At 37.0% G+C, this 27,864-nt stretch overlaps 1 protein-coding gene across 10 annotated transcripts in view; it reads right to left on the bottom strand.

Annotated features, from left to right (window-relative positions):
* Nucleotides 1-275: 275 nt before the first annotated feature.
* Nucleotides 276-27,864, bottom strand: part of Zeb1 (zinc finger E-box binding homeobox 1) — a 159,165-nt gene continuing 131,576 nt past the window's right edge. For all 10 annotated transcript variants that reach the window (XM_069998262.1, XM_069998252.1, XM_069998256.1 and 7 more), the window contains 5 exons: nucleotides 24,373-24,575; nucleotides 16,499-16,604; nucleotides 9,423-11,230; nucleotides 6,349-6,529; nucleotides 276-2,753 (listed from right to left, as the gene is read on the bottom strand). In XM_069998262.1, the coding sequence (XP_069854363.1) occupies nucleotides 2,155-2,753; nucleotides 6,349-6,529; nucleotides 9,423-11,230; nucleotides 16,499-16,604; nucleotides 24,373-24,402 (2,724 nt within the window). In that variant the 5' untranslated portion in view covers nucleotides 24,403-24,575 and the 3' untranslated portion in view covers nucleotides 276-2,154. The remainder of the gene's footprint in view (nucleotides 2,754-6,348; nucleotides 6,530-9,422; nucleotides 11,231-16,498; nucleotides 16,605-24,372; nucleotides 24,576-27,864) is intronic.

Raw genomic sequence — 27,864 nt, 5'->3', positions numbered from 1 at the left:
GAAGTGACCTAGAGGTAAGTAATCATGGGACCTGGGAGGGGTGTGAAGGAGGGGAAGATGAAGGTTCCAGGAAGAAAGAATGACTCTACAGAGGACTTCAGCTCTAGAAACACGAGGCCATGAGAAAATTCCTAACTTAGTGGTGACCATCTGAAACATTCCGCATTACCCAAACTCAGCTTGAGATGAGTCAAGAGCAAGATGGTAGTATAGTAATCCATTTCACAGAGTTTTTCAAAGAAAACCTTGATAATGATGAAAAGAATGACAGTAGGTCAGGCTTGTTGATGCATTTTATTGTGAGATGGGGGAGTCTGATAAAAAACTAGAAAATGACCATGGTGTAACAAGGAACTTAAAAATGAAGAGTCGGATTGGTAACTTACATACATGAATACAGGAACAAATTGGCACAAAATGTTAAACATTGTTCCCAACACTGTTTATATAAGGTAATCCTAATTTGGCTTGCTAAAGAAATGAGTTTTATGGTTAGGCTAATCTCTTAATAAAACAGCAGAGCATCATGCTATTAGTCACACAGTGAATTTCAAAATTTAAGAGTTTTATATTAAAAACGGGGTAAAGGTAAAATGACTTGATTGTTGTTGTAAAACTAATACATTCCCATTTAAATTCTGTTCTACAGTCCAAGGCAAGTATAAATGTTAACATAACACTGTTAAATCAAATCTCAATGCAAGAGAACCAATTGCATCTCTACTTTAAATCTTATCAACTTTCCAAATTTTCATACTAAAATATATTATTGTATTAATACAAACTACAGTATTATACACTACACTGTGTAATAAATAAAGAAATATAAAAATAAGACACATAAATATAAAAGTTTTCTAAAACTAAAAGTACATATGTCAGTAAGAAGGGTATTAATACTGCCAGGTTTGAAGACATACAGTACAAAAATGTTGCACAGATCTATAAACTAAAAGAAACAAAATAATACTGATAGGTAAAAATCAGCTAATGTTGTTAATAAATTGGGTCCATAATAACTAACATTTGGAAACAGTTATGAGCCAAATAACAATGGCATGTCCATGTCTGAAATGCAAGTACATGGATAAAGCAGATTAGAAAATTTCCCTTTTGTTTCTGTAGAGAAATTCTGAAAATCAATTATCAGAAAACGAATACTGAGGAATTGAAGGGTGATATGTCCCTGTGTTTCAGTTTCTCTGACAGAGTCAGTGGTTTTTAAGTTTTATTTGGGAATTTTGATACAATGAATAAATCAACAAATGCTAGTTATTGTAGGCCACACACTGAATGAAGGCGGGTTAGAGCCTTGAAAATACTGAGAAATGGCACTTACAGCACTCAGGTCTTGCTTAAGGCCAAAGGAGATACAAACCTTCATATCATATCCTTCATATTTGCTACCACATACTCAAACACAATCTTGAACACTGATTCTGACATCTCTGTTTGTCCTTGCCAGTATCAACACTGTTAGTCCCTGCAGTCAGAACTCAATGACCATCTTCTGAACTCCATTAAAATCACATGAGTAAGGAACTTCAGTTCTTCTATCGGCTGCTTCCTTAAGGCTGACAATATGCTCCACTATGACATCTAAATATTAGAAATTACTACCTTCTAGAATGGATTTATAAAAGGTAGTTTTCATGGTTTGGAATTGCATTATAGTTCTCTGTGAAGGGAGTTTTGTAGTGCAGAAGTTCTCACATTTTGGAAACATAATAAAATACTGAAGCGGATTTAGCATATGTTTACCAATAAAAATTATAAAATTTCTCCCAATTGTACAGCTTAAGAATGAACCAACATAAGAGAAATAATACTGATAAAATGAAACAATGCTAGATGCTTATCTAATAATCATTTTCCTTTAACCTGTTCAATCTTTGCTTTCTGAGTCATCAAAGTTTCTAATCTGCTTCGTGTCACAAACTTCTTCCTAACTTTGAAAACTGCATGAAAAATTACTAGGTCTGAGGTTCAGGCACACCTGGATTTTTTTTTTTTGTATTTTGTATTTTTTCAGTTCTGACTTTACACAGTAGTGATAGGAATCACAGCATAGGGTGCTGTGTTTCCATGAAAAGCATGGATAATATAGAACAGACTTCATTACCAATTAGAATTTATTTTCCTTCTAGAAAACTATTAGGCTTCATTTGTTTTCTCTTCAGACACCTGCTCAGTACTCTTGCTTACTTTTTGTTCTAAGTTGCCGGCCTGGCTGACAGCTCCGTCATCCTTCATTGGCCCTTCAGTGTTTGCTTCTTTTCTTTCATTCTCTGCCTCTTCTACTTCTTCTTCTTCTTCCATTTCTTCCTCCTCCTCCTCTTCTTCTTCATCCCCTTGTGGTTTTCCACATTCCTTTTCTTCCTGTAATTCTTCTATCTCTTTATCTTCCTCCTCTTCTTCCTCCTTTTCACTGTCTTCATCCTCTTCCCTCGTCAAACTCTCTCTCTCATCTGAGTCACCCTGTGAGGGAGATGCTCTGGCACCAGCATGCTCATTCATCAGAACTTCTGGCCCTGCCTCTTCCTGCTCTGTGCTGTCGCGTTCTTCTGCTTCTCTCTTGCAATAGGAGTAGCGGTGATTCATGTGCTGAGAATAAGATCCCGAGTGTGAGAAGCGCTTTCCACACTTGTCACATTGGTAGGGCTTTTCTCCTGAATGCAATCGCATGTGTTCAATCAAGTGATGCTTGTGTTTAAATGCTTTTTTACAGATTCCACACTCATGAGGTCTTTTACCTGCAAGATAAGAACAGCTATGAACCAAAAGTGCTGCTAGATGAATATAGTTCTTATAAGTGTCAGGAACAATTTAGGTTGGGGAAAGGGTGGGGCTACAATTCCATGTTTAAAAAACTTCCAGTAAGGAGCCAGGTTCTGGTGGCTCACACCTGTAATCCTCCCTATTTAGGAGGCTGAAGATCACCATTCAAAGCTAGCCTAGGCTAGAATGTCCGTGAGACTCGTATCTCCAATTAACCACCAGAAAATTGGAAGAGATGGTGTGACTCAACTGGTAGAGTGCTGGCCTTCAACTGAAGAGCTGAGGGACAGTGCCCAAGCCCAGAGTTCAAGCCTCATGACCGACAAAAACAAAAAAACTTCCAGTAAGGAAATGGAAGGACTTAAAAAAATCATACCAAGTGAGGTAAGCCAGACTAAAGAAACATAGGTCTCATGCTTTCCCTTATTTTTAATTAACAGTATACGTCCAGGAGAATCTTAGCAGATAATAGCTCAATAGCTACATACATATGACCATGTAAGATGTTGCTAAGCAAAATGAACTCCAAGACATGGACACTAGAGTTTTTTCTTTATTGTTGTTGTTTTTAATGTATTATGTAATTTCTTTTTTCCTTTGTGTTTTTTTCCCCTATGGTTTATCCCCTGTTGTCACTGCATTTGATTTTGGTATCCACCCTGGGTATTGTATATATGTTTATCTGAATTAGGGAAGGGAAGAGGAACAACAAAATGGTGAGATAAAGGACAAAGGGGGAACCAATGCAACAGTGATACAAGACACTATGTTGGAAATGATCTGTACAATTTCGGGGGGTAGAAGGGGAAGGGAAAACGGGAGAAAAATTAGGCGGGGGTAATAAGGTCAACAAGATTTTACTCACTAACTTACTTATGTAACTGTAACCCCTATGTACATCACCTTGACAATAAAATTAAAATAAAAAAACTTTCAGATCTTAAATTCTCTGTTCTGTAATATAATAGTATGAGCTCTTGTTTATATATAAAAATTCAGTGTTACATACTTTGTAGATGAAAAAGTCAGTGGGACTTACATAAGATAGAAATGCTAAAAATAGAAGCATCATGACTCTGATGAGAGTAGACAGTGAGTCCAGAGACAGCAAGGAGGGATAGAGGTGCTTCTCAACTTAAAAAATATTGACCTATTTTAGGATCCTTTAAATTCCAAACTCACATACACAGAGTCTATGTACTGAGGTTCTTAAGGTTTACAAAGGTTTACAAAATGCTTTACTCAAAACCCAACAAACAAGCTTTCCTCTTGAAGGCAATCTTGCCCCACTGAGAATATACAAGCTCAAGAAATGTAGCTTCTCACAGAACTGACAACAGCTGGGTCATAATCAGGCTGGTGCTATTCTAATTTCAATGTGAGCAACAAGTGAACATTAAAAATACAGCAATGATTTAAAAAGTTTGCTTGTTAAAGATAGGATGTTCTCATATGTATTTTAAATTCTGGCATTTGTTAACATTTAATTCTTGCCCTGAGAAGAAGAAAAATTTTAATTTTTCTTGGTGAAAACAACTAGAGAAATATGTTTGGAGAGACATGGCCCTCTCTTATGTATATAACCTTTGGTAGGTGGTACTGGCATTTGAACTCAGGCCTTTATGCTTGCCAGGCCAAGTGCTCTACCACTTGAGCTGTGCTACCAGACATTTTTTGCTTAAGCTATTTTTTTTTTTTGGGTCCGGTTGTAGGGCCTGAACACTGTCCCTCAGCTCTTCAGCTCAAGGCTAGCGCACTACCACTTGAGCCACAGTGCCACTTCCAGCTTTTTTTTCTTTTTGCTTATGTGGTGCTGAGGAATCAAACCCAGGGCCTCAGGCATGCAAGGCAAGCACCCTACCACTGAGCCACCTTCCCAGCCCTAAGCTATTTTTTTTTGAACATGGTCTTGTGTTTTTACCTAGACAAGCAGTCTATACAGCAATCCTCCTGTTTATGACTCCTGCATTATTAGGATGATATGCATGAGCTACCAATGGGGTAAGACAAGGTCATGTTAACTTTTTTTGCCTGGGTTGGCCTCAAATCACACTCCTCCCAACCACCACCTGTTGAGTAGCTGGAATTACATGCATGAACCACCACACTTGGTCTATAATATTCTTTTTAACTCCAAGAACTACTGAAGTGTTAGTGGAAAGTACCTTTGAATCTGTAGATTGTAAAAAGGGAAGCAATTCTCTATGTTTCTTCTCATAAGAGTAAATGCTTTAACATAGCTGATAAGGATATAAAATATGTATGCATACTGTAGCCAAAATGGCTGGTAAAGGTGATGGAAGATGAGGTAGGAGGTTGAAGAGCTTATGATAAAACCAGACACTTCTATGGCAAACCTCTATTAGAGAGAAATGGTATGTGGCAGGCAGTTTTGATTGGCTAGAAGGAGTCTACTGTAAAATTATCAGAAATTCTGTGGGTTGAGTAGAAGCTGACTTAAGTTTGAAATAAACCATGCTGGAAGTATTTAGGCCACAGGGATCTGCAAACACTACTTTTGTATCAGGGCTTCCCCACTCTTCAGAGAACCAGTTATTAAAATTTACTAGCACTCTGCTGGATAGTTGGAATCAGCCCAGAAGTTGGCAGTGTTTTCAGTAAAAGCCAGTAGTAAATATTTTAGACTTTACTGGCCAAACAGTCCTTGCTACAGACACTCCAATCTGTCTTTCTGGAAGAGCAGGAAAGTGGCTATGGCTGATAAGCAAACAAATGTGTGCACTGAACCTTTATAGGGATTTGGGAATTTGATTTTTAAATAATTTCACACCATAATTACTCTTTTTCAATAATTAAAAAAGTAAAAAAATTCTTAAATTTGGGAGCTGGTGGCTCATACCTGTAATCTAATTATTCAGAAGGCTGATATCAGAGGATTGAAGTTCAAAGCCAGCCAGGTTGGAGGCATGGTTCAGATGGCAGAGTTGCAGCAAACAAACCAAGCAAGCAGAAGGCCGTAAGTTCAAACCCACCCAGGTACCAGCAAAAAGACATTCTTAGCTCACAAACCATAGAAAAACAGGTCTAGCCCCATATTTGGCCAGTTTTCCCAGTTCCTGAGTTGACCTAAGGAGTGTATATTTTGCTGAAGATTATACAGAGTGACCTTAGAATCATCCAGTTTAACCTCGAAGGCAGAAATTCTTTATAAAACACAAATACCTTTCTGATCTTTGAGTGAAAAGGATCTAAGGCTTGCCAGAGTAACGGGCAAGTCCTAAATGCCCAAGCATCCTAAGAGGCAGACAGGTCATGTCTCCCCGTACCTTGATCCTTCTGGGCTCATATTTTACTGACAGATGCTATGTTTGATCAGTATAGCATATACTTGCAGCCAGGAATGTGGACAGAATAAATGCCATGTCAGCTTAAAGGAATTAAGTCATTATTGGAATAAATCAAAACAACACAAAAACAAAGGAACTACTAGGTCCACAAAGAAGACAGGTAGTAATATCAGGATTTGAGATGTAGAAAACAATATGGTGTTTTTTTCAGTATGTCATATAAAAAGTAATTTTGTAGAAGACGTTATGTTTATTGACATACCTGTGTGTTCATATTTGTGTCTCAATAATGAGCTACTCTTCTGAAATATCTTATCACACAAGTCACATGCATACATTCCATTTTCTGTCTTCCTCATTTTCTTTTTGGGAGGTGTAGAATCAGAGTCATTTTGATCCTCCACATTTGATACTCCTTCTGAGCTAGTGTCTTGCCTTTCATCCTAAGAGAAAAAACAGAAGATTTAATTTCAAATTAAAAGATAAACCAGAGATGCAAACAAAGCATAGGTTTCAGCACTACCTCGATATGTACTCTCAGATAGTGGACCCCAGCAAGCCTTGTGCTCACTACTGCAGATGGGCATGGCTGGGTCACAGCTATGGACTGATACACACAGAAGAGAGGCTGCAGAGTATATAGCCAAAACTGTATTAAAAAACATACACTCATTTGGAGTGAAAAGAGAAAAAAACAAAAGAATCCAAATTGTTGTGGCAATAAAATTTAATTGGTTTTGAGTTATGATTTTATGTATCATTTGCAGACAGTTTTACCTCATTCTTAGTGGTATCATTTATTTTCATTTAAAAAATTCTTGGTTTCCCTACATAAAAACTGTGATTCAGTGTTTAAAAGTATATTTAAATTGTACCCTTTAGAACTCTGGAGGATTTTGAAGCACTCTCTGGTCCCCTGGACAAAAAGGTTTGGACTCCACTTTCTAATGGAGAAGCATGGAAGAGCAGTATTTTTAGGGAAGAGCAGTTTCTAGTCCAAAAGGAATCATTAGAATTACAATAAAAATATTCAAGCAGTCTTAGGGAGAAAATATGGGCAGAAGACCTTCCTGGGGATAGAATACTCCCGCAGGGAGCCCGTTACAAAATTAGGTCAGGTAAGATTGTTCCAGTCTCTTGCCTATAAACTAAATATTTCCTAAAAGTACAAAGAAGCGTTCCACATTTCTTGTGCTTTTTTTTTTTTTGTCGGTCCTGGGGTTTGAACTCTGGGCCTTGGCTCTGTCCTTGGGCTCTTCAGCTCAAGGCGAGAGGCTTTCAGCCTCCTGAGTAGTTAGGATTACAGGCATAAGCCACGGGTGCCCAGCCTTCTTGTGGCAAAAGACACACAGACATTTGTCTGGATCATTGTCAGCTACCCACCTATGCCAAAATAACCACTACTATTTGCTCTAGTCACATGATTATGTAAAATGTTAAAAGCAGCTCCCCCACCCCTTTTTTTCCTTTCTTCAGTTGTGGGGCCTGAACTCTGGGCCTGGGCGCTGTTCCTGAGCATTTCAGTTCAAGGCTAGTGCTCTACCACTTGAGCTACAGCGCCACTTCCGGCTAAAAGCAGCCCATTCTTGTATTCAAAGATGTGTAAACTATTTCATGTACAAAAATATAGATAAATTCACTAGATCTGTGAAATATTTTTCAAGAGTGGTTACAATTTTAGGAAACACAGTAAAAATATTTAAGGGAAACCCAAAGCAGCAAATATATATTTAAGTATTTAAAAAATATTAACTTGCTGCCAATATTTGCATTAAAGATCAAATAGTGATCGCTGGTGTCCACTTGATTCAAAAAAATGGGAAGGCTAGGGACATGTAAAAATCTTGGACAATGAGATATACAACAGTCACACAACACAGCTCTATCTAAAACTGGCATGGAGTTTTTGTATGGCAAGTTAAAGAGAAAAATGCATACAGATTCATGATCACAATTCTTCGTATATTATCATGTCTCATTATTATCACTGTTCATAAACTATCAGCCAATTTACTAGATGAGTTATCTGTATACTTCCTGTTTGTCTCATTAAAGCTATTTATAATGAAAGGTGTTGTTAAAAGGTTTAGCTAAGTCTGCCTAATGTAAACTTGTGAACATATTTACTAATGATAACAATGAGGCAGAAACTATTAATTTTGATATTTAACTATAAAAAAGAGAAACAAAGAGTATTACATTTGCTCTTTACAGCCTTAAGTAGGCTTCTAGCTGAGATGTCATTTTTCATAATAGAGTAAGACTTTTAAGTTTAGGTGATACCTTAAGACAGTGAAGACATGCCACAAAAGTTGAAGCAAACATGGATCAATTCTCATGTGTGCCACTACTGGGCCATGAACTCAAGCCCTTGCTTTCAATAGGCTTTTTATACCATTGTTGGGGCTCTATCACTTTAACCACATCTCCAGTTCCAGTGTTTTACTGGTTAAGTGGAAATAAGAGACTCTGGATTTGTCTGCTCAGGCTGGCTCCAAAGTGAGATCCTTAGATCTCAGCCTCTTGAGTAGCTAGAATTAGAAAGGTATGAGACACCAATTCCTGGATTGATCCATTTATTCTTTGATAGTACCTAGGTTTAAACTCAGGGGTTCTCCCTTGCTAGGCATGTGCTCTACCATTCAAGCCCCTTTCCTCTGGTCGCTTTTGAGATAGGCCTCACTTTTTGTCTGGGCTGGCCTAGACTATGATCCTTTTAGTCTCAGCCTCCAGAATAGGGAGGATTACAGGTACCACTGATACCCAGCTCATTTTTTTCCAGTCCTAGGGCTTGAGCACAGGGCCTGGGTGCTATTATCCCTGAGCCTCATTTTGCTCTATCACTTGAGCCACAGCACTTTTTTTTCTGAGTAGTTTGTTGGAGATAAAAGTCAAACAGACATTTCTGTCTTGCTGCCTTCTAACTGCAGTCCTCAGATCTCAGCCTCCTGAGTAGCTAGGATTACAGTTGTAAGCCACCAGTACCTGGCTTTTGTTTTGGTCAGTCATGGGGCTTGAACTCGGCCTGGGTGCTATCCCTGAGCGCTTCAGGTAAAGGTAGCACTCCACCACTTGAACCACAGTGCCACTTCCAGTTTTCTGGTGATTTATTTAAGAATCTCATGGACTTTCCTGCCCATGCTGGCTTTGAACTGCAATCCTCAGATCTCAGACTCCTGAGTAGCTAGGATTACAGGTATGAACCACTGGCACCCAGCTTCATTTTTGTTTTAAATGTAAGTATGGAACAACCAAATTGATTCTAGAGTGATTGGATTCTTTTTCAACCTAGCACTAACTAACCAGGTTCAGGATGGCTGTTATTTGTTTATTTACCTGATTTCCATTTGGCTGGATCACTTTCAGGGGTGGTTCCTGGATTGCAGGGCTGACTGTAGTTGAGTATGTGTATGCAACCTGTGGAATTAGAATAGTCTGCTTATTGGCAGCGAGTGCTCGTAAGCATGGAACACTGTTCTGGTCAGTAATGGCCACAATTGTGGGTAACTGGGCAGTGACTGTAGGTATAGCAATATTTATGGGGTTGGCACTTGGGATTACATTTACAACTGGTTCTGAGTCTGTAACACAATTGTCCTTTTGTGGCTCCTTTTTTGCACAAGACAAGTTCAAGGGTTCTTCTTGGACAGAATAAACACTGTTCTGGTAAACACTAGTGATAGTTGACCTTTCCAATAACTCTCCCTGCTGCTTTGGTAGTGAAAGATCAAGAGGTTCTACTTGTGGCTCTTCCTGTGCACCTTCTGCTGGGTACATGTAACCCTGTGTGTTTCTGGCTGAGGAGAGGTTTAAAGGTGATGGGGATGGTGTACTACTTCTGGAACCATTGACTGTTGATCCCACTGGTAAACCTGGAGAATTCGACATCTTCAGAGGACTTTGTAGACTTATTGTGCTGTCTTGGGGTTCATCTGCATTTGTAGATTGGTGCTGTTCATCATTTTTTGCAGGTATATTTACTTTGCCTGGTTCAGGAGAAGACGGTTCAGAAGATTGCACTGAAATCTGTCCAGCTTGCATCTTTTCAAACCACTTTTTTACTACGTCCAGTGGTAAGTTTACCGAATCAGCGATTTTTGAGAGCTCTTCTGCACTTGGTTGTGCATTCAGAGCATAGTAGGCTTTCAGGAGAGACAAGAGATTCTTTAAAGGAGGCTGACTGGGAGACAAATTGCCATCTCCAGTACCCGATGAAACAGAGGACTCGGGCTTCTCAACTTCTGGGGCTGGGAGTGGAGGAGGCTGAGCAGGCTGCTTTAGGTCATAGTGCTTTAACTCTGGAAGTGCGTTGAGGTCACCTGGACAATCATCGCATAGAAGGCAAGTGCTATCATTCACTCCCCCTTCAAAGCTTTTGTCTTTCTCAGTTTTAACAGTAAGATCTTCTGGTAACTTTTCACTTTTGCAGCTGTTTGCAGGAACTGGATTTTCTTTTTTTAAATTTTGGGGAACAACTTGAAGTTGGCTAGGCTGCTCAAGACTGTAGTTGATGATAATTTTGGTTGTTCCATCTTGATCAACTAAAGGAAGACTGATGGCTGAAATAACAGAATGGCCGCCTGGTTGTATGGATGAAGCATTGATTGTTTCTTGTTCTTTGGATGCAAGATTGGCTTGATTATTCTCCAAAACTTGCCTTATTACATTACCATCTACTGCCACTTTAAGTACATTCTGAATATCACTTAAATTGATACTTATGGGAGATACCAAGCCAACTGTTGGCAGAACAACAGCTTGCACCACACCCTGAGGAGAACTGGTCGCCTGCAATGGGCCACCACCACTAAAAACCCCATTTTGTATAGGGGTTGAACAGTTGATTCCTGAAGCAACCACAATGGGTTTGAATTCATAATCCACAGGCTCAGTTTTAATTTGGTTTACAGAGAGTTGTTCTTGAAGGGGCTTATTCTCTATCTTTTGCCGTATCTGTGGTCGTGTGGGACTGCCTGGTGATGCTGAAAGAGATGGTGATGAACACTGAGACGTCTTGAGTCCTGTTCTTGGTCGTCCATTCACAGGCATCAAGCTGATACATTTCTTACTGCTTATATGTGAACTATAGGAACCAGAATGGGAAAAACGTTTCTTGCAGTTTGGGCATTCATATGGCTTCTCTCCTAAACAAAAAATTACAGACTGTAATTTCCAAAAAATAAGCAGTATCATTTTAAAAAAGCAGGATTAACAAATATACCTGTGATATATCATTTGTAATCATTATTTTAGTTCAAAGACCACATATATTTTATAAACACTAGAAAACCTTAGCCTGAACTATGCATGCTAACCAATCAAGGAATCTTCTCAGCATATGTGAGCACCATTTCTGCTAATCTTTGTAACTAATTAGCTAATTTTTCTCAAATATAAAAAATAATTAATCCAACTCTTTCAATTAGCTTTTCTTATCCTGTTTTACACACTTATATCATTTATATATTTTACTCTATTCAATCAACTGCAGGAGAAAAACTATGTTAGAAGAAAGGAAAAAAGATCTTTCTTAATGGAAGGAAATACTTAATATAAGGCGTTGCTATAATCATTGATTTATTAAATTGGAATGTATATTATCCCTAAGGATACAAGTTCTTGTAGATTTGCAAATCATCTTGAAGATTTTATTTTTATATTAAAACGTATTATATTCTTGATAAAATACAAAGTTTGTGTGAACTGGCAGGAGACACAATACAAGGGATTATCGAGGCCTCTGTTAAACTGTTCTCCAGACTTCCCAGGAACACAAAGCATTTATTCTCATCAGCCATTGGAGAGATGTTGACAGAAAAATTTGGAGAAGAATTGAACTGAATATTGTCATAAAGTCTAATTTATGGTTAGAGTTCATGAATTTATATTCAATATGTTACAAACTATTAGCCCCAGTAAGTTGTGAACCTGTGGGTCCTATTGGTCATTTAACTCATGCATTTGTCCCACTTCAGGTTTTAAAGATCCCATCTTTGAACCTTTATTAGATGAATGATAGCTAATTATGAAATATGATATCAATTTGTTTACTCAGCATTATAATAAAGCTCTTTTTCTCCTTTTTTTTGTTTTTGTTTTTGTTGGTCGTGGGGCTTGAACTCTGGGCCCCAGGCACTGTCCCTGCGCTCTTCAGCTCAAGGCAAGCACTTTACCGCTTAAGCCACAGTGCCACTTCCGGTTTTCCAGTGGTTTATTGGAGATAAGAGTCTCACAGAAGCCGGGCACTGGTGGCTCACGCCTGTAATCCTAGCTACTCAGGAGGCTGAGATCTGAGGATCTCGGTTCAAAGCCAGCCCGGGCAGGAGAGACCGTGAGACTCCTATCTCCAATAACCACCAGAAAAACTGGAAGTGGCGCTGTAGCTCAAGTGGTAGAGTGCTTGCCTTGAGCTGAAGAGCTGAGGGACAGCGCCCAGGCCCAGAGTTCAAGCCCCACGGCCGACCAAAAAAAAAAAAAAAAAAAAAAAGAGTCTCACAGATGTTCCTGCCTGGGCTGGCTTTGAACTGAAATCCTCAGATCTCAGCCTCCTGAGTAGCTAGGATTACAGGCTTGAGCCACAGGCTCCCGGATCTCCTTTATTTTTAAAAATGAAAACAGCAAGGAAGTCAATGTAAGCTTTGCTAATTATACAACATCAATGCTGCAAATTTAAAAAAAATGAGTAATTTCTTTTTTGAAATATGGTTGCAGATTATATTTTATCTTTACAAACAGGGAGATGATAAAGACTAGTGGCTTTGAAGTAAACATGATACAAGCACTAGTTTAGTGACTCTGGACAAGTGAATTGAGCTCTTTGAGCCTCTATATTCTACCTCAGGTTTTCTGAGGACTCTAAAGGTAATATAAATGTATGTTAATAACTAGTAAGTGGCTGTACATAGTCAAGTTTTCAATACATACTAATTAAGTTACTCTTCTTGCTCAAAATTATCTTGATATTTTGTCACTGTGAGAAAGAAAGTCTACAGAATAATTATTCTAAAGCCAAAGTTACTATATTGGAAAATCCTTTGTTCCCAACATCATAGCTTTATGGTGCATTTCTTAAGTACATAATTTAATTTACCTTTGCTAAAGTTCTCAGTAGTTTAGCCTGGAAGTTACTCCAATAAGCTCCACTACTCAGTTAAATGTACCATAAATAATGGATTTTTTTTTGTAACAGCAGAGGTATTTGGTTAACATCTAATGTAAAGATTTCCAGGCTAAAACCACTAAAGCCATGGAAAAATAAAACATTATTCTCTGGGGAAGAGCTGTGCAGGTGTTCTGTCTCACTCCTAGTGCAGATTTGGGGGTATATAACTCAGCTTGCCATTGCTTAGCTTCTACACAGGGTGCAAATACCTGTTAATGCACACAATTCTGCTTAGGGTTCATCATTAAAATTCACATTTTAGTAACATACAATTATTTTAATATTATAAAACATAATAGAGCAACAATCCAGGTAATTTTAGAGAGCAAAATTCTGGTTCTTGATCTTCAAATCCTTTTAAAAATCCATCTGAGAAAAAAACATTATAGAAGTTGCCAGAAGGATTTGCAGTTCATTGCTTTCCTAGCATGAAAAGCATGCTGATGATGCTTTCTAAATTCCCTGCGGTGAGAAACAACCATTTTTATTTAAATTTCCCATCTACTGTTGATTGATATTTGTAAAATGTAGTGAAAATGTCTCAGCAATATCTTGGTATAATAGTTTTTAAATGCTCACTTTTCAATTTCTGCATTAAGTCTTCAAGAACCAGTAATGCATGGTTTGTAGCCTGGCACCAGTCCTGGGATGACACTTGAAGGAGCCTGATCCAAAAATCTCTTGGATTAAACCAGACTATAAGGGAGCAGTATACTTGGACTATAACCAAGAAGTCACCCTGAAGAAATGCTTTATAAAAAATTGTGCTTTGGTGAAATATCATTGGCTTCTTTTGAAGAACCTGCTTTTAAAAAGACCCTATCAAATTCTCTCTGCTGTATTATTTTAAGGATATTTCTAAGGAGGACATAAATTTCTATTTTTCTCTTTATAATGTTCCTAGGAGCAACTTTTTGTGGAGTTAATATCAGGTCTTTAAACTTTTTCCTGATATAATTCTTCATTATAATTATTTGCTATATTAAAAGTATAGCAGACTTATATTGGCTACCTATATTTTTGTAGTTCTGGGATTTGAAGTCAGGATCTCTCACTTGCTAGACAGGTGCTGAACCACTTGAGCCATGCCTCCCATCCTTTTGCTTTGTCCTTCAGATAGGTTGTCACACTTTTACCTCTTCTAGCTTTCAATCAGGATCTTCCTATACCTCCACCTCACAAATAGCTGTGGATCAAGAGTTGGCTTGTTTTTAAGAAAGAGTGTAGCTAGGATTGTAGGGATAAGCCACCACACATTTGCAGCAGATAAATTTTAAAACTAAGACAGGTATAAATACCTAAAAATGGATTGCTCAGAATACAATTGGTAGTTCTATGTTCCAAAAAGGAGTCTAAATTCGCATTCATTTTAGAGCAGTTGTCTATTGTCATCACATGTGAAGCTGTTGATCACAGAATTGACTTACTGATTGAATCAGATCTTAGATAACAATGTAGGATTTTGCAATTACATTTAAAATCTTATTTCTAGACCCATATCCTATGCTTCCCAACTTTTTGTATAAAACAATCTGATAAATCTTCCTATACAACTATGTGGATCCTACTCTGAGCTTTTCTTCCTTTTTTTTTCTACACTAATTTAAAACTCTGTTGAATTGAATCATCTATAGTATGAAAGTACGTTATTTCCAGGATTGGTGATACATGCCTGTAATCCCAGCTACTTAAGAGGTTGGTTTCAGGAGGATTGAAAGTTCAAGGCCAGCCTAAGTAAAGGCCTAAACACTGCCTACCCTTCAAAAGCAGGTCATTGAAACTATATTATTATTGGTGAACACTGTTTCACAGCAGACAAGGTAACTGCAGGAAGCGGCAAAAGCTAATCTCTACTTTTTAGAAACATTTATCAAAAGTGTGAATATAAATACTTTTTTCCTTAAGAATCTTGGTGCAAACACCTGCAAATGACAATATTAGTGATACTGAACCCAGGGATGTAACTTCAATGATCAATACAGCAAGATTCCACAATGTCATGGTTATCACCAATCACTACCCTCAAAGCCACACAACTGTACTTTCTGTAGGGAAATGTTTGTGAAATGTAAATTAAAATTATTTAAATAAAAAACAACATGTGTATGTGTATGTGTGTGTGTGTGTGTGTGTGTGCGTGTGTGAGATTAGAGTTTTATGGACATTTCTGTCCAGGTTGGCTTTGATTTTGATCATCAGATCTAATCCTCTTGGGTAGCTATGACTACAAGCATGAGCCACTCACGCCCAACTTCTTTCAATAGATCCCAAAAGATGAGTTTTAGCTCCTATAAAAATCCTATTTTTGGAAGATGGCTTTTACTGAGGCAGATTGTTACACTCAATGTAGTTGTAAACAAAATGTATCTAATATGATCCAAAGAGAAAATTATAACCAAAAAAAATCTCATAGTACTACTATTAATTTTTTCCATATGTATGTATGTATGTATGTGTGTGCACGCACACACACATGTGCACACATGCGTGCATGGGTATATATATATGACATTTGTAAGTAACTAAAGCTGTGCTCACTAAGGAGAAAAAAACAACATATCAAAATAATGAGAGGAGATTTCATGTTATAATGTGAGATGCTAAGTTTTCTTGTAGCTTATAGATAGATTTTGTTTAGGTAGAATCTGGAAAGATATGAAAATACCAGCTCTCAGTGTTAATCATAAGTATCTATTTTCATCAAATATGATTCCCTTTGTAGTAATCGTTTATAAGCAATGGTGTAGGTAAAGTAAAAGGTAACCATGATGGGGAATTCTCTTTTCTCCATGTTCTCATCAATGTTATAGTTCTTTCCTGTGGTGCCTTCATTCACTGGCTACCTTTCTGTGATTTTCTTACTGAGTTTCCATTTCTTATTTTCTCATGTAAAGGCTGTATCCACCTTCTTACCTCCTTTTTCAAATATCATCTCTACCCAAAAGAGGCAATGAAATTAACATTCAGCAGAAAGCTTACGTGGTTTTAGAACATACTTGTTAAAACATGCTTTATCATCTGCTTTATTGTCTTCTGATTAAGAAATTTGGAGTATGTCATATTATATTAATTTGATATACTTCAGCTAAAGGTAAAGGTGTTAATACAATACTATTTATAAACTCCATAGTAGTCTTAATCCCCAAAGTAAAGCAAGTAATTATTAATTATATATGTGCCTCATATTATGGTAAATCTATTACCACAGGTGCTTTATCATGCAGGATGCAGAAAGAAAGCAAATACTTACCACTGTGAATTCTTAAGTGCTCTTTTAGATGGTGTTTGTATTTGAAAGCTTTTCCACATTCAGTGCACTTGAATTTACGATTACCCCCAGACTGCGTCACATGTCTCTGTAAGAAAGAATTGGTGTTTTATTTGTAAAGGAAAAGGATTTTAGACATAAAGAACATCCAATCTGCTAACAATATTGCTATTGGTGAGTTTGGTAATTGTTTTGTTTCTTAAAGACCTTAAATTGTAGCAGTTACAAAAATGCAACTCTTAAAATTATACCAAATAGGATGTTGATTGTGGAAACAGAATTTTGACATAGAGAAAAAAAATCCCAACTTTATTTCAAGTATCAGAGCTATGCTTTATTGATCATTTTTTAAGCAATATGGTATTTATTAAATTTTAAAATAATATACACTTTACTAGGAACTAGAGATTGTTGTTTCTGGTCTCTGATTTACAGATAAAGAAGACAAGCCCAAGATTATTTGATGAGCTGTCTAAAGCACAGTAACTCAATTGGAGAACAAGGTCATAAAAAGAGGAAAGGACCACGGCGTTTCCATTCTTGTCCCTTTTGATCTACTCTCTTCCTAACAATTCTCTCAAAAAAAATTCGAAGTCCACTATTATTAAAAGGCTTCCTTATCACACTACAGAGTAAAGTTAAAAGTCTTTCTCTTGCCCTATATCATCTGACCTTCAATACCTCTATAGACTCATCTGTCTCCCTCCCATTTGCTCACACTGGCCATGGTCCTGCTTCTTGGACAGCATAAACAGGTCCCTACCTTGAGGCTTTTCAATTTCACTGGCTTTCCAGTCAGAGATACTATTGAGGGAGACCTCAGTATTTCAAAACTGGCTCTTTAATTTTATTCAGGGCTCAGTTCAGATGTAGCATTCTCAGTTCTTCCTACCCATAAAAGTTAGAAGCTTCTATCACTTCTCTTCTTATACTGCTTTATTTTAACTTATACTGAGTTCTGTTTGTTTTATGTTGACTACTAATGTCTGTAACCTTACATTAGGATATATTTTGTCTTTTTCATTCTTGTCTTCTTAACCTAGAGTAAGACCTGGCATATAATAGAAACTCAAATGTTTGTAAAGTGAATACAGTAACAAGACATAGAAATACTCACTTTTAGTCATAGCATGATTTCCAACAGTATGAAGAGGAAACTGTGGCAGCAGTGGTAGGACAGGGTTACTGTCAAATGTCCTATTAACACCCTCTTTGCCCAAGCCTTGTCTATTTTGTGTCTATCTCAGAAAAGCACCTTACTGCACTATCTGGTACCACATTCAACAGAACACATAGTAAGTAGGCAGGATTTGTCCCAACAGTACCTTCGCTGCATCCATTTCCTCCTTCTCTTCTCTTCATATTCCTTTCCATAAGTTCCTTTGGGGACTTTACCATTAGTCCATTATTGGAAATTCTGGTATTATACATTGAACCACCTTTCATTCATGGAATGAAACCAACTCTAGCATGGTGTTTGATATTTCCAGTATTCTGTTTATATGTATTTAAAAGAGAATTCTTGTTTTTCTTTATTGGAGATTTGTCTGTAATTCTTTTTGTTGTGTCCTTATATGGGTTTGAAAAATTCAGTAATGGCTTCATAGAGGCAGTTGTGTTGTATTCTTTCCCTTTTGTTTTATGAAAGAGTTTGAGGAGTACTGGTGTCCTTCTTTAAAGGCTTGGTAGAATCAGGAATAAAATCTACCTATTAGGTCATGGATGTTTCTTTTTTTTTTTTTTTTAATTGTATTTTATTTTATTTGAGAACATACTGTACAGAGGGGCTACAATTACATGGGCAGGATAATGCATACATTTCTTACCAAGCATTGCAGCCTCCTCCTTTGTTTACCCTTCACTTCCCTTCCCCGCCTCCCCCCTCCCCCCACCCAATTTTACCCCCCTCCCCCCACCCAATTATACCCCCCTCCCCCCCCACACCGACATTGTAAAGCTGGTTTTGACATGACATTTTGTACTTCTCATTGTTGCAACAGGTCCACCTGAATCCTTAAACGACTTGTTTGTCCCCATCTCCTCCACATGTTATACTGACATCAAATATAGTGAAAGCGGGGGTTACACTGTGGGGGAGGGACATACAAAGCAACAAAGAAATAATCTTATAAATGCGTTAGAAACACATGCATGAAAGAAACGAAAACATTAAAATACATATTTAAGGGTTCATTTTCCTAACATCACATTATCTGACCTTTTCCGCTTGACTCATACCTATACTAGATATTGCAAATAAGGGAAACCATGGGACCTATGCTTCTTTGGGCCTGGCTTAAAATTATATTAAGTGTTTCTTTTTAAGGGGAGGTTATTATTGCTTCAGTTTCATTTCTTATGTATCTATTTAAGAATTTTTGGTAGGTCGGCTATATCTAGTATTTTACCTATTTCTTTTATATTTTCTAGTTAATTTCAATATAGTTTTATAAAATATTTCCTTATTATCTTTTGGATTTCATTGGTATTTATTGTAATATTCCTTTTTTCTTTTATTAATTCTCCTTTCTTTTCTCCTTCTTTTAGTCAGACAGGTTAAAGGATTACCTATTGTGTTTATCTTTTCAAAGCACCAACTTTTTCTCTTATTGATGGTTTGAACAGTTTTTTGGCCTCAGTTTCATTAACTTCTGCATTAATCTTTAATATTTCTTTGCTAATTTTAGTTTTAGCTTTGTTTTTCTAGGATTTTGAAGTTTATCATTAAGCTATTAATTTAAGATGTTAAATGATCTTTCTTTTTTCTGCTCTTTTGGTTCTCTCTTATCTATAAACTTTCCTCTTAGCACTGTCCTTGCTATATCCCAAAGATTCTGGTAGGTTTTGTTTTTGTTTTCATGAGATTTCCAGAACTTTTCATTTTTTTAAAAATTTCTTCTGTAATCCACTCCTCGTTCATCAATGTATCTTTCAGTCTACAAGTGTTTAAATATTTTCTGTAGTTTCTTTTGCTATTGAATTCTAGTTTTATTCCATTACAGTTGAATAGAATACAGAGTTACTTCATTTTTAAAATATTGGTAAGACTTGTATTGTGTCCTAAGATATGTCCTATTTCCAAGAAAGTTTCATAGGCTGCTAAGAAGAATGTCCACTGTGTAGCTGCTAGGAGAAATACTCTGTAGAGGTCTGCTACATACATTTGATTTATAGTGTCAATAACTCTGACATTTCTTTGTTGTTTCTTTGTCTAATCTGTTGGTGAGTATGGGATACTGAATTCTCTCATCATCATTGTGTTGGGTTTACTGGTGCTTTTAAGTCTAAAAATGTTTGATTAATGACACGGGGACACTGATACTTAGTGCATATTTGTTAACGATTATTATATTATCTCGATAGATCATTCCTCCTATTAATATGTTGTTACCTTTTTCTGACTAATTTTGCTTGGAAGTCGACCAGATGATATGTGTTTGGCTTCTCCTGACTGCTTTAGGGGCCTATTTGCTTGGATGAGCTTTTTCCACTCATTTATCCTAAGACAATAGTTGTTTCTGCCAGTGAGATGTTATCTTTAGTCTTCTTCTTTCTTCTTCTTCTTCCTCTTCTTCTTTCCTTCTCCCTCCTTTCCTCCCCCCTCTTCCTCCTCATCCTCTTCTTCCTTTTATTTTTTAAAGCAATACACAGTCAGTTCCTGCTTTTTAATAAAAATAGCTATCATATGTGTTTAACTGGAGAATTGAGACAATTAACATTCAGTCAATATTGAAAAGTATGTAGTGTTTCTTGCCATTTAATTTCACCTTTTTTTTTTTTTTTTTTTTTTTTTTTTTTACTGTTTGATTATTTCCCACTGTTCATTTGTTTTATTTATCTGGTGAGATTAAATTTTCCCACATTTTGTTGGTTATGTATATTTTCATCTATAAGAACAACTGTGTTACATATCAAAGGGATTAGCATTCTTATGTAATATTGTAGGTGATTAAGAAAAAATATTATTTGTAAAGCAATTAAGATTTGGGGGTACAACAACAAATCCTCAAAGAAACAACTGCCCAATAAATAAGTGGGCGAAAGACTTAAAGAGAAACTTCTCTGAAGAAGAAAGAAGGATGGCCAATAGACACATGAAGAAGTGTTCAACATCCCTAGCCATAAAAGAAATGCAAATCAAAACAACATTGAGATATCACCTCACCCCAGTTAGAACGGCAAAAATCAAGAACTCTAACAACAACAGATGCTGGAGGGGATGTGGACAGAAAGGAACCTTACTTCATTGTTGGTGGGAATGTAAACTTGTTCAACCACTTTGGAAAGCAGTATGGAGGTTCCTCAAAAGACTTCACATAGAATTCCCCTATGACCCAGCAATCCCACTTTTGGGCATTTACCCAAATGTTTACAAACAAGACCACACTAAAGCTACCAGCACAACTATGTTTATTGCAGCATTATTTACCATAGCTAAGATATGGAACCAACCCAGATGCCCCTCAGTAGATGAATGGATCAAGAAAATGTGGTATATATACACAATGGAATTCTATGCCTCCATCAGAAAGAATGACATTGCCCCATTTGTTAGGAAATGGAAAAACTTGGAAAAAATTATATTAAGTGAAGTAAGCCAGGCCCAAAGAAACATAGATCCCATGGTTTCCCTTATTTGTAATATCTAGTATACGTATGAGTCAAGCGGAAAAGGTCAGATAATGTGATGTCAGGAAAATAAACCCTTAGATGTGTATTTTAATGTTTTTTTCTTTCATGCATGTGTTTCTAACACATTTATAAGATTATCTCTTTGTTGCTTTGTATATCCCTCCCCCACAGTATAACCCCTGCTTTCACTATATTTGATGTCAGTATAACTTGTGGAGGAGATGGGGAAAAACCAGTTGTTTAAGGATACAGGTGGACCTGTTGCAACAATGAGAAGTACAAGTTGTCATGTTCAAAACTAGCTTTACAACATCGGTGCGGGGGGGGGGGGTAGGGGTAGGAGAAGGATTGGGATTGGGGGGAGGGGGGAGGCTGGGAAGGGATGTGAAGGGTAAACAAAGGAGGAGGCTGCAATGCTTGGTAAGAAATGTACGCATTATCCTGCCCACGTAATTGTAACTCCTCTGTACAGTATGTTCACAAATAAAATAAAATTAAATTAAAAAAAAAGATTTGGGGGTAAAATAAAGGGGCTATGATGGAAAAAATAAGGATATAAGAAGATGCAGTCAAAAAGTGAAATGTGTGCAATGAAAATAAAATAATAGTGTGCAGGAATGTAGGTAGTTCAGTGATTCTGGGGAGGTATACAAGTAACAGATTGCAGTAGGATAGAGGAATTAAGAGTAATAAACACAGGTTGATAAACTATCAATAGAAAAATTGTAAAAAATGAAATCAATGCAATGATAAAAATTTAAAAATGATAAGTTGACGTTAGGGAAGTAAACCCTAAGATATGTATTCAAATGTTTTTACTTTCATGCCATTGTTTCTAACACATTTATAAGATTATTTCTTTGTTGCTTTGTATGTCCCTCCCCCACGGTATAACCCCTGCTTTCACTGTATTTATTGTAGGTATAATTTGTGGAGGGGAAGGGAAAAAACGAATCGTTTAAATAGGGATACAGGTGGACCCATTGCAACAATGAGATGTACAAGTCGTTATGTCGAAAACGAACTTTACAACTTTGGTGGGCTGGGGTGGGAGATTGGGTGGGGGGAAGGGAGGAGGATGGGAAAGGATGGGAAGGGGAAACAAAGAAGGAGGCTACAGTGGTTGATAAGAAATGTACTCATTATCTTGCCCATATAATTGTAATCCGTCTGTACAGTATTTTCACAATAAAAAAATTAAAAAAATTAAAAATGGAAAAATGAAACATAACAAAAATTTTTAGTTTTCTCTGAGAAATGGATACTATCTGAATTCTGTGAAAGTGTCCAATATTTTCCTCCAGTGTTTGGTTCACTGATGTCTATTCGTATCTATTTAATGTAGTTAGTTCTGAAAATTTTGGAGTGATGATTTGAAATAATTTGTCTCAAGCAGCAGCTCAGGGGGCGGGGGCAAGGAGGGAGCCCTTAATAGCAGGTGATATGGTAACTGCTTCAGAGGGATATCATTTCCAAGGAGTAAAAGCTCCTAACTTCCCTGTTGGGAGGGGTGTTTTGGCTGTGTTTATTCTAACAGCTTGCCTATCTGGTTCTCTTATCAAAGCAGCTTTTCCAACTGGTGGGAGTTCCTATGGCCAGACAGGACTGTTTTGGGATCTTGCAGACTCAGTAGATATGAACAGGCAGGACTTCCTGTTGGGAAGCCCAGAGATCTGAGCCAGTGGAAATGCCTTTGGTGAGTGGGACTGCCCTTAGCAAGGGACAACTCCAATCACACAGGTAACACCCTCTTGCCTATTTTCTGCAGTGAGAAATCTATCCTCTTCCCCAACTTTGTCAAATGAGTCCTTCAGTCATGTACAGTACACAACTTTTATCCTGTATTCATGTAGTTTAGTGTCTATCAAGAATCTAAATACTCATGTGTGGCTATGGCCCCAGTGGTCTTAATTGATCTCTGTCTTAACAACTTCCCATGCTGGACTTAAGGCTAGCAGGAGTCATGGACCTATTCTACAACTAGTAATGCAGGCTTGTTCCAGGGCCCTTTGCTTTTGTGCTCATGACTTTATTTCTCCTCCCTCTCCTGAGGGGTGTCAGGCAAGGGTTTAGAGCTTAGTACTTTTCTTTTTTCCTCTGATGTCTATGATTCTCTTTGTTTTCTGCTGTTTTACTACTTCCTTCTTAATCTCAAAGGTTTTTCTCCCTTTCTTTCTTCAAATAGTGACTTTCCTTAGTTCCATGATTTTTTTCATTCAATCCACCATTTGGCTTTGAATTGAGTCATTTGATATTTAAAATTAGAGTTTAATATGTATCATTTTGAGTGCTGATAGCTGACCATCAATAGGAATTTGTAACAAAAAGGATAATTGGTAATGCTCCTAGATTTTAAAACTAGATAGTAGAGCTGGGCACCGGTGGGTCACACCAGTAATCCTAGTTACTCAGGAGGCTAAGATCTGAGGGTTACAGTTTGAAGCCAGCCTGGGCAGGAAAGTCCGTGAGATTCTTATCTCCAATAACCCACCAGAAAACCTGGAAGTGGCACTGTGGTTCAAGTGGTAGAGCTCTTGTCCTGAGCTGAGGAGCTTAGGGACAGTGCCCAGGCCCAGAGTTCAAACCCCCCGACAGACAGACAAACAAACAAACAAACAAACCCAAAACAACAACCCCCGAAACCTAGATAATAGAGCTAATAGTTTAAACTTATAAATTTATTGTTTAATGGTTTAACATAGCTACATAGCATCATTTTTGGCTTATGCTTCTAGAAAAATGGGGCACAGTGACATAAAATTAGAACAAATCATATGAAACCACATGAAATTGAGTCTTTTTAGTGAAAACTTAAAACTTTAGATACTTAAAGTAGGCGGCTTCCCTTTACAGGAAAAATCCAGAGTTTTAATACTGAGAATAAATAATTATTAGTTTAAGGAAATTTTTCAAATTTTTCAATTTAAGTCATGTGGTAACCAGTATTTATTTTCTTATACTGAACATTCTGGAAGAATATAATACAAAACATTCAAAATTTGGAGGAATGTTTGTTATAGGATTTGCAAAATAATTAAGGATGTAAAGAATCATAGCATGAAAATAAAAAATTTTCTACAAAAACTGCTTCCAGCTTTAGAAAAGATAAGACAGTAGATAAGACAGTGTCTATTACATCCTTTTATATATGATAAAATGCTTGCCTCTCATTCTAAGTTGAGTTCACAAAGTTTGGAGAATGAATGAATTGCCCTTTCACTTACCTGATCTCTTCCTGACTTATGTGATGTCATGTGACGTTCAAGTTGGGTTCGGTATGCAAAGGTGTAACTGCACAGGGAGCAACTGAAGTTATCTTCATTCTTTTCATGGCGATATTTAATGTGTTCTTTCAAAGAGGTAAAGCGTTTATAACCTCTATCACAATATGGGCAGGTAAGTAATTGGGAAAATGCATCTGGTGTTCCTGTAAGAGAGATTTTATATTTTAAACTAACAAAATTCAGAAAATATTACCAAAGGTACCACAGAGTCTTGATTCTATGTGCCAGATATTGTGCTACTCATTCCATATTTCATCCTCAAAACAACAGAATACATTATCTTTATTTTGTTTATGTATGTATGTTTTTAGTTTGAACTCAGGGCCTTACACTTTTTAGGAAGGTGCTCTAACTATTGAACCATGCTCCAATACCACATCTCTATTTTAAAGGAGAAAATATGATCTTCACAAAGGTTAGAGAATTTAAGCATCACATAATAAAAGATTTAAGTCAGTACTCAGAGTAGGATTTATCAGTCTGCTATGTTTTTCATTAACCCATAATTAACTGCACAAAATAACTACACAAAATAAAAATAAAGATATGGGTTACATTCCTGAATGTATACATACTAAAGTGGAACCTCTTTCCATTGGTAAAGACTGTTGCCATTTACTGTTTATTCTTTTAGGTTTGAAAGTGACACTACAAAGTTGTCTTATAGAGTAAGTAGTACACAAAATATGTTTTCAAGATCCTTCGATGGTTGTGTGTGGCCACTTGAAGGAATTCAGATCAGGAAGAATGTGTGTAGGAGTGAAGGAGTGATAGGGACAGATGTCGATCTGGCGCATTTCCCATGTGACCCTTCATGCTCATTCTACTGAAATCCAAAGACAAGTTAATTGAGAGTAGCATGCCACATTTATTCACTCAAATAAATCAGATAATGGCATCATTTAAAAATACCATTATCTACTTTTCCTTAATTTGACCTTATTGAAAAAACAGGCAACCAAAGGTAATTTTGTAACTATCTCCAAACCCTTCATAATCTCATATATTACTTCACTAGAGTTCAAGTCACAATACTAAGAACATGAATACAAATCACATACTAAAAACATGAACTCAAAACAGCTAGTCAAACATATTGAACTATGTATCAAATTTATTAACTATCAAATAGCCATAGCACTGGTACATTTTTGAGAACAGCTTGCAAAGAAACTTGAGTAAGATAATTTTCTCTTGGGAATGATTCTAATATGACCCTCTTCTTTGTGGAGGAAATCATGTTATATTTTGTCTAGTATAAATTTTCTATTTGTACAGGCCAGTGGGAAACCAATACTTAGAACCCTCTTGCCAGAATGTGTGGTCTACATTATTGATTTTAGGTGGTTATAATGGCAAGAGTCAAAGTCCTTCATCCTGGGTATTTCATTTCTAGAAGTATAATGTCATGTAATTCTACTAATCCAGCTGTCCCTAATTCAGGATCATAGAGTTGTCTACTTTCTAATCTCCTTGACTTTTCTGCCTGGGCTGGCTTCAAACAGTGACTGTCAGATCTCAGCCTCCTGAGCAGTTAAGGATTAGAGGCATGAGCCACTGGTACCCAACAGTCTGACCACTTTTAAATTGTACAATTCATTTGTGTATCTGTGGCCTTGCCTGTAGTTTTCAAAACAGAATTCCTTAATTTTAATGTTTTAAATTTTATTTGGCAGGTAGCATAACATTTTGATTAGCAGTGATATAAAACCTTTCAAATATCCCTTGAATTTTTCCCCATTGATTCAAAATGTGTGACTATTAATTACTGGGGTACATTAGATATTCATAACTTTCAAGGAAAGAGCAGAAAAGCATGTTTAATCTACAGAGATAAAAAAAAGTTTCTGGGGATAATCGCTTTTTCAATGTAAGAAATGAAAGAAGAAATGGTAGAGCATTACAATGTCAGTAACAATATATAAGTAGCTGACCAGGGTACTAATGTCTTAGTTGAGAGTTAATAACCTGCATTCTTCAAAAATGTATCTGTCTGGCACACTGGTGGAAACTGCTCTAAAGGGCTCTGCTCCAATTTTTTAAAGTAAGTTTTTTATTGTGAAAATACTGTACAGAGGGGTTATAGTTACCTGAGCAAGGTAATGAGTATATTTCTTATCCAGCATTGTTGCCTCCTCCTTTTTTTTCCCCTACCATCCTCCCCTACTCAACCATAACCTTCCCCCCCACCCCCCCACCCCTACGCCTAAATTGTAAAGTTCGTTTTTCGACGACATAACATCTCGTAAATCTCATTGTTGCAATGAGTCAATCTGTATCCCTATTTAAGCATTTTTTCCCCTTCCCCTCCCCAAATTATACCAACATCAAATACAGTGAAAACAGGGGTTAGACTTATGGGGGAGGGACATACAAAACTACAATAGCAAGGAAACAATAGCAAGGAAGAAAAAACAACTTGTGTCCCTATCTTGGGGTTCATTTCGCTTAACATCATCTTATCTGAGCTTTTCTGCTTGTCCCAACATATACTAGTTATTGCAAATAAGGGAAACCATGGGACCTATGTTTCTTTGGGCCTGGCTTACTTCACTTAACATAATTTTCTTCAAGTCTTTCTATTTCCTAACAAATGGGACGATGTCATTCTTTCTGATGGAGGCATAGGATTCCATTATGTATATATACCACATTTTCTTGATCCATTCATCTACTGAGGGACATCTGGGTTGGTTCCATATCTTAGCTATGGTAAACAATGCTGCAATAAACATAGTAGTGCTGATATGGTCTTGTTTATGGTCATTTGGGTAAATACCAAAAACTGGGATTGCTGGGTCATAGGGGAGCTCTATGTGGAGTCTTTTGAAGAACATCCATACTACAAAGTGGTTGAACAATTTTACATTCCCACCAACAATGCAGTAGGGTTCCCTTCTGTCCACATTCCCTCCCTGGTAATGTGGCTTCATGGTAAAGTTAGCATGCATGAAGCCTTGCGTTCGATTCCTCAGTACCACATAAACAGAAAAAGCCAGAAGTGGCACTGTGGCTCAAGTGGTAGAGTGCTAGGTTTGAGCAAAAGAAGCTCAGGGACAGTGCCCAGGCCCTGAGCTCAAGCCCCAGGATTGGCAAAAAAAAAACCCAAAACCAAAAGCAATATAGTAGATTCTGTGCCATAGAATCTATTTTCATTTTTCATAGCAGCTTTCCCAATTTCCCAGAGGAATTCAAAGCTGATTATTGGAATATAAGGTAAATTTATTCCTCTACTGGGAACTTCTGGAAGTTGAAGTTAAAGCCAAATTTGGGATTTTTTTTTCTATACTAGGGATTGAACCTGGGAACTCTGAGCTACAATCTCTTATTTTTCTGTTTCATTTGTTTTTCAAATAGGACCTCACTTTTGGGGCTTGCATGGGACCAGAATTCTTCTACATCTGCCTCTTGAGTAGATGGTACTAAAGTAGG

The sequence above is a fragment of the Dipodomys merriami genome, unplaced genomic scaffold (assembly GCF_024711535.1).
Source record: "Dipodomys merriami isolate MVZ:Mamm:240054 unplaced genomic scaffold, mDipMer1.0.p SCAF_51, whole genome shotgun sequence".
Classification (NCBI taxonomy): domain Eukaryota; kingdom Metazoa; phylum Chordata; class Mammalia; order Rodentia; family Heteromyidae; genus Dipodomys; species Dipodomys merriami.
The sequence above is the reverse complement of the archived record's forward strand: the minus strand, read 5'-3'. Positions and strand labels throughout refer to the sequence as shown.